Source organism: Olea europaea, chromosome 20 (genome assembly GCF_002742605.1).
Source record: "Olea europaea var. sylvestris chromosome 20, O_europaea_v1, whole genome shotgun sequence".
Lineage (NCBI taxonomy): Eukaryota > Viridiplantae > Streptophyta > Magnoliopsida > Lamiales > Oleaceae > Olea > Olea europaea.
Genome location: NC_036256.1, coordinates 19,326,229 through 19,334,383, shown reverse-complemented (window position 1 = coordinate 19,334,383; position 8,155 = coordinate 19,326,229). Strand labels below are relative to the sequence as shown.

The 8,155-nt window shown below is 31.3% G+C and overlaps 1 protein-coding gene across 1 annotated transcript; it reads right to left on the bottom strand.

Moving 5' to 3' along the window:
- Positions 1–1,203: 1,203 nt before the first annotated feature.
- On the bottom strand, positions 1,204–7,780 carry LOC111369927 (MLO-like protein 6). The gene is made up of 15 exons (XM_022991660.1): positions 7,480–7,780; positions 6,864–6,921; positions 6,486–6,727; positions 6,262–6,378; positions 6,006–6,066; positions 5,745–5,833; positions 4,512–4,586; positions 4,317–4,411; positions 3,796–3,845; positions 3,257–3,297; positions 2,998–3,171; positions 2,396–2,431; positions 2,216–2,283; positions 2,061–2,121; positions 1,204–1,826 (listed from the first exon to the last, which is right to left on the bottom strand). Exons 1-15 carry the CDS (start codon positions 7,600–7,602, stop codon positions 1,431–1,433), a joined length of 1,686 nt encoding a protein of 561 aa, XP_022847428.1. The 5' UTR covers positions 7,603–7,780; the 3' UTR covers positions 1,204–1,430.
- Between the last annotated feature and the right edge of the window lie 375 nt (positions 7,781–8,155).

Here is an 8,155-nt window from a genome sequence, read left to right as displayed (position 1 = left end):
CATATGATGCGAACATGCCGAATCGAGAATTCACTCCTCGTTAGGTTTAGACTCTACGTCGAATACCATGGTCAACATCACATCATTGCCATCAGAAAAATCCTCTGTAACGTTAATCTCGTTGGAATTGCATGATTGCCCCTATGATTTGCAGCTAAATTACCTTTAGTCTGCAACTTATTGAAAATTTTCTTAACGTGTTCTTTCTTCCTATAATAGAAGCAATACAAATTGTTGAAATTCGTCCTTGATCTACCCCTCCATTAATTACCATGAGATACCAGAGTTTCCTCATCCCTCGATGTAGCTCCAACCAAATGCTTAATATTCTCCTTTGAGAACAGAGCATCGTAGACATCATCAATGGTCAAAGTATCACGACTGTATAGAATCGTATCTCAAAATGAAGAATAAGAGGTGTATAGCAAACACAACAGGATCAATGCCAGATCGTCTTCATCGTACTTAACCTCCAATGTCTCTAAATCTGCAACTATTTCCTTAAACACAGAATGTGGTCTTCCAGTGATCCTCCTTCTGCTATGCGATATGAATACAACTTTTACTTTAAAGCCAGATTCCTAGTGAGACTTTTAGTAATGCATAATTGCTCCAGTTACAATTACAAAGCAACCGATGTTTTCTCTTTCAAGACATCCTGCAGAATATTATTCAATAAATGAATATGAATCTACAATAAAGCCTTCTGATCCCTCTATTGTTTCTCATATGTTGTCCAATTGGCTGACATCTTCTCAAAACCCAACAATGCATCGTCCAAATCCAACTGCGCCAGAATAATCCTCATCTTTACTTGCCACAGAGAAAATCTTGTATTGCGATCCAATAGTAGAATATCATATTTCAATGTAGTAATCTCTAAAAAATCTCAATCAAATCACGAAGAACCTGCAGCCTGGCTCTAATACTACTTGTTGAACTTTAAGCGACGCAAGGATTAAGATTAATAACATTGTATGAAATATGTAATAAGATCACAGAGATAACATAAGATTTAAATTAAAGAAATCAAGAGAGTTAAGTAGAGGAAATGATGTTTTATTATAAAGACGATATAGAGAGAAAATTACAACATAACAATTTTGGCTTTAACTAAAATGAAAGAAGATACCACTATTTATAGGTACATACCATACCATAAAGATGGAAATAATATAAAATAAGAAAATAATATATTCCCAATAAAATCAAGTGAAAATAAGAAAATAATTTTTTTTTCTAATTTGAGTCATAAACCCAAGACGTTTCCTAATCAAATGATGTATACAAATTCAATTTCATGCATATACTGTTGAGTTACAAAAGACCTCTATTTTCCATTTGCCATTTTTTCGACCTCTCACATCCCCCTTGAAAATATATGCACAAGTTGTCTTGTCAAATGAAAAATCCAGTCATTCCTTTCACCGTTAATATTGATTTCGCGAGAAAGCCGGGGCGACCCCACCGGCTCGAGGTGAAGCTCCGCCACGTGACCCTAGCTCAATGTCGTGGTTGTACATCGATGATCCACTGCCTTGGTGGAAGTGTGTGGGAGAAGGTAATCTCAAGGTGTCCGAATGATCGATATCATAGTTTGATTTTCGTGGAGAAATTTGGTGAGCGTTGATTTCAATTTCACTCCTATAATGGCTCAAGAGATGTAGGGGCGACGTTCCATGGGTGGGCGTTGTGGGTCGACTTGACATTGTTGTTACCGCGCCTGATTTGTTTTGCTTGACGTGTTTTTTGGCTTTGTGGTGCCAATTTCTAAGAGCAGCCGCTACTCTATCGTTGAATATGGTTGGTCTCATCGTTGATCCCATCTGTTGATATCACACAAAAGGGAGTTAGCACTAATTAGTAAGAGAAAATCGGTGGAGAAAAATAGTTTAAAAATGCATTTTAAGTACGGTCAAACGTACAGATGAGATTTTATTTTAAAGAAGATAAACATTTTTTTATTTTATTTGAAGAAATTAATAAATTGTTAAAGTAATAATTATTTCCTAATTAATTATTATGTGTGATTCTAATGATATGTAGGCATTTGTTCTTACCTGAGTTACAAGGGCGTAAAGTGGTAAAGTGACGTAGCTGCATAAAATCTGTATAAGAACCCTGATAATCAATAATAAAAAAAGTGATTAATTATTCTAAAAATATTAAGTCAGAAATAAGAAATCAAAATATTTAATTAATTAAAGATGCTGACCCCATTGAGATTCGAATAATGATATCCTCCACATGTTCATGGAAACATGATCTCAATCCGAATTCAAACTGTAATTAATTAAAAGTAATTAAAGGATATTAGTTTATTTAATCACACACACATACACACACTAGATTATTAATAATTGAGAAATTTTGCAGCTTATTTTGTGTAACTTACTGTACTCCAGGCAAAGAAGGCCAGTTGAAAAGCATTCTGTAAGGTTCAAAGAAAATTAGCAGCATTAGTTTAAGAAGGTGAATTATGCTCTGTTTGGCAGGGATTGGTAGGTATTAAAATCAGATTTTTAGTTTGAAAAGTTTTGATACCAAAAAAATCTGTGATTTAAATTAATTATTGACTTTGACTTATATTAAAATCAAGATTTTAATCGATACCAAACAGGGACTGTATTTAAGAAGCTAGCTAGAGGAAGACAATGTATATAAATTTATTCATATATTAGGTCTATGATAAACGAGTTGAGTAATCCGAACATGTTTTTGCAATGTTCAATTGAATATTACTATTAAACATGAACAACAAAGAGAGACACGTGACAAAATCTATAAGTTATCATCTGATCGTGCCCAACTTGCCGTCAGCTCGAAACATGAGATACAAAAATTTAAAATTTACGAGAATCTTTAATCATTAACTCTTTACCTTTTTTGTTTCAATTACGTGGGCATGTTTAGAATATTAATTAATATTTGAGTCACTTTTCTTTATTCAACGACGCTGATAAGTAAGATACGAAAAGAACAAAAAATTTAAGTTACCTGAAACAGTACGAAATTAATGAGGTAGAGGATGAGACGAGGACGGTTAAACCAGAAAAGATCGTCTCCAGGCTCGACCACAAGAACACCCTTAACAACCTCGCCTCTCTCTTGAATTCTTAGCCCCATTTTAGTTATTATCACTTGTAGCTTGGTCCCGACTAGTAATATGGTCTGTAGTTATACGTTATTTTTGGTTATTGTCAAAATAAATAAAATGTCAACTCTTAAGATGTGTACATAGGAATTGAATACTCACAATCAATGGGAGAAATGGTAGCCAAAGATATGAATACCAGCCTGTTCACAAAAATATAAAAGTTCAGTCAGTTATCTCCAGAAATAATATGTACATCATGTATATTGATGTTGATTTTGTATTGCATTTTCAAAGTTATTCTGAATAAGTTACGAAATATCGTACTTTTTTATAAGTGTCAAGTGGGTTATGCTTATGAACTTAGAGCATGTGTTATACGTATGCTAATAATTAGACAATTTAAATTTGTATTTTCTATAAAGAATAACTCACTTAAGGTTCGGCTCAAAATCGCGACTATATTATTCTTTCACATTTGAGGGTAATGAATGAGATTGATATGAAACTTTCATATCGATGATAGTTATTCGAGTCATGACAAATTAAACGCGTACTTGTGTTATGAAATGAAATAAGAACATCTTATTTAAGTATGTCAATGAGTTGATTAATGAATAGCATATATAATTATTGGAGATTCAAATACTATATAACTGCTAAAACATTTTGATTAATAATTTAAACTTTTGTTGACTCACCATGAGTGTTGAAAAGTAGGAACAGAACAGCAAAGAACCAGATTGGAGGACTGGAATAAGAACCATAAAAATATTAGTGAAAAGAAATAAAAGATGGGAAATAATTAATTTGTCTCAAATGAGTGAGAAATGCCTCTTGTGGTAGTGGATAGTTGATTTTATTAAGGGTCCATTTCATCGAACTTCTGAGTTTGCTTATATTTTTTTTTTGTAGAAAAGTTTTTAAAGGAAGCTATTTTAAGTCGGCATTTTAAAAAATCTTCTAATTAGATCAAATACTTTCAAAAAATTATTTAAGCGTATTAAGCCCTAAATGTTTAAACTTTGTAGTTGACTTCTACTTTTATTTACTAATTTTTGTATGTGTCCTTCATTTATTAACTTAAGCTTTTAGACAAAAACATGAATCCCACGTGTTCGTGAAAAATCGTGTTGTTAACTAAATTTAAATAAATAATTTTTTTATTTTTTTAATTTCTTAAATTTTTAGACAGTAATAATATACGCGAGTTAACACTAACCTAATTCCAACAACCACTTTGAAATCCTCTTCTAATGATCTTTTGATATACTTCCGAAAATCAAATTTTGCGTGGCTCTTGGGGGCCAAATGTGCCTAAAAAATATATATACAAATCAAAAAATTAACACATAAAATTAAATAAAATTTCTACTATTAAAATAACTACTAGAGAAAAAGAGGAAAGGAAAATTACCATAATAAATCCATGTCTTAGGGTCAAATAATCTACTTTAGGAACGGACCTGACGAATTGCCTAAAGAAACAAACCTGAATTTGAAGTAAAAAGGACAATAAAAATTATAGTTGCACTTGCTTCAAATATATGAAATTTACATGCTATAAAATATGTTTCATCCATATATATTTATGGCCTGTTTGGGAGTGATTTTCCCCCAAAAAATTAATTTTTTGACCGTTATTTCAATATTCCGGTTGTTATATTTGACTTCTTCTCTCATAAGTGGATTCCAATTTTTTCCTAACGATCAAAAAATCAATTCTCAAAATCACTCTCAAACAGTCTCTAAGTTAAGGATGATTACTTATAAAATTGATTATATTTGTTTAAGTAATGATGATATGTAATCATTGTAACAAGATGCTTACCTTTTGGTACAAAGTTTTTAGAGCTAAACTTTTTTCAACCTCATTTCAATTTTTATTAAAATAATTGTGCTCGAGAACTACACATTCTCTACAAATTCACTTTTTATAAAATTTATTCTAAAAAATGTACCTCAAGTTGTCTTCAGGAAAGTCAAGAGAATTCATCTTGAAAAAGTCAAATCAATGTGAAGGGATCATCGGTAATAATTTGATTATATTATGCCTCCGTTTGGCCCATATTCTCTTTCTCATTTTTTTCTCTCTCTTATTTTTAACCACACAATTTTTCATAAAATAATATTACATACAAATCAAAAAATTTTCATTCTTTTTCAATCACACGCTTTTAAAAACAAAAACTTACGAATGGGGGCAAACGGAGGCATATTTCTTATCAATCAATGGTGAATTGCAATTAACTTTGAAAATTCAATTATTTCCACTAAGATATGGGTATTTTAAAAAGAGGTCCAAGTATCTACTTGACCCCAATAATTTGCCATATGGCTTTGATTAAGACAATATCATTTAATAATATTTGAAAAAATTAAAATATTTGAAATATTTGAGATTCTAACTTATCTTGTAACATCTTTAGCTACTAAATAAGATTAATGGAGAAAAAAGTTAAATAGGTATCTACTCTCAACTATACGGAGATAATTAATGTTTTTTTTAATGTAATAACTTATTATTAATTAACTATTGTTGATTAACTTTCTTCACTCGTAAATTTAAACTTGTTACTTATTTTGACAGTAATTTACATTACAATGGTTGAATGAAGTGTAAACCTGTAGAAATTCAGAAACTACTTACAATCCATAATAGAAAGGGCGTTTTGCTCCAAAAGCTCAAATGTCTTCGTCCAAATGATGTCTCTCTCGCAAACCTAAATCGTTCAGGATCTGCAGTGAATGTGACTTAGATATTCATGTCATTGCTTTTTCGAATTTCATTTTCAGTGGGGATTGTCCAATGTCTTGTACCTTATTTTCAGATTTGGTTGACTTGAGATTTTATTTTTAAAGTCTAAACTACTATTAAAAGAGGAGTCAAGTAGTTGTAGAATTTTGATACCATGTGAAAACTGGTATTCGATTGTTTGTGTTTCCTTTTCCCATGCTTTCCAACGTCTCATCTGAAACCAAGAAGAAATTTAAAGTATATATCACGAGTGTGTGTGTGTGTGTGTGTGTGTGTATATATATATATATATATATCTGTGTGTGTCTTTCCATTAGTTGGTAAATCATACTCTATGGTACTCGACAATATTAAGAAAATAAATAGCTTAAATATTTATTCATTATCCTTTAATATTAATTTAAATTACCTTGGCTCTTCCCAAAGCCAAAGTGAGGATACAATAGAGGACATGAAAAACAGCCAAAACAAAGATGAATATATGTAGCTGATGAATAGCATCTGCAGACACAAAAGGAACTTTACCCTGCAAAAAAAATCAAGCAAATTATATGTCAATTTCAATTAAGTTTGTTCAAACGTGGTATTAGAACAGACTAAAAAGATGAAGCGATAGTAAGTTTATAGTCGTGCCTTGGGTGCGCATTTGTCGGTACCGGCACCAGCCAGTACCCGTCGTGCGCCACCACCGCCACCATACTCGAGAAGTTTTCGGCGCTGTTCAACTTCAATATTGGAGACTTCATACTTTTTCTTCTCTTGCTGTTTATTGCAAGGGTGCCATGTTGCTTCAATTTTTTCAGATATACATATACCTGAAATTGGACCTTGTCCGACTGTGAGCAGCAACGATATAAATCCCAGCAGCATCAACTCTTAATCCCATAAAAATTATAATTGAATTAGTCAAGATATTTCAATATGAACATGCATAAATAATCTTCTTATCATTATTATTATTATTTTTTTTTTTTTTTTTTTTTTTTTTAATGGAAAAGCCAGTCATGATACCTGATTTGATCTTTTCAAGTGCTTCATAAAGAGCATTTTTGTGATTTGACTTCAACCACTGTAATTTGAGTAAAAAATATAACAAGAAATGAGTTAGAAATGGTTATAATAAACATTAAACTAGACTAGACTAGACAGCTCGACCAATTATGACAAGAAGAAAGAAAATTTAAGGATCAATTCAACAGGATTTCTGATTTTTCTTCTACTTATTGTGGAAGAGTTCTTTAAAAAAGTTTAACTTATGTCAACTTTCTTTAAAAAACCTTTTAACCATAAAAACATTTCCAGATTATTATTCAAACATGTACAAAGTATATTTTTAATCTCGGAAGTAGTTTTTAACTCTAAAGTCTTGCCAAACGAATCATTTCTAATAATTGTGGCACAATAATCGGACAATATTAAAAAAATAAAAACAAAAATTTGAACATCTATCAAACATGCCTAATTTGGTATTATTGCCCCTGTTAATCAAAAACGAAGTTTAAATCTTGTTTCCCGTTCTATGTAGTATTATCTAGTACCATATAATAATGGATCATTTGATAAGTCGAACTGCAAAACACATACTAAACATCAATATATATATATTTGTATTATTACTGCAGCATACCTTTGCAATAAGATGGATGATGTACTCAATGACAATAGAAATAGCAACTAGAATAAAACAAACTATAGCAACTGCCCATGTCGGAGTTTGCTCCAGTGTTCTTCCTCCGCCTCCTCCGGCCATTTTCCGACCTTGGCAGTCACCTTAAACTCTCTTTTGAAATATGAAGTTCTCTTCACACTCTCAAAAGGAAGAAACTTTATAGGATTTATATGTAGGAACTTTCTTTGATAATGTATTATGTACATAGATTGTAGATCAGAAAAGAAGGGAGAAGTGATAAACGAGTATTGACTTAATAGACGCGTAATAGAGATGGGAATTTTATGACTTAATCAAATCATTTTTAAAATACACGATTTCGTTGACTCTTGAGATTATAATTAAATTTGTGACTCTAAATAATTTTCACCCCTCATTTTCTCTGACCTAATTAAAATTGGATAATCTATTATTGATGCCACTTATAAGTTTGGTTATATTATCCACTGATTTAACTGATTAAGACTTTCTTGATTTTCCTTGTGGACATGTGGACGAATAGAAGGTCGAAACTATGAGAATCAATGAAAATTGCACTTGAGATGCCGGTCTATCTTGGGAAATAAGTGATATTAGATTTATTTCTTAAAATTCTCTTGTAAAATAGTGACTTGTTTGAAATACGAATCTTGAA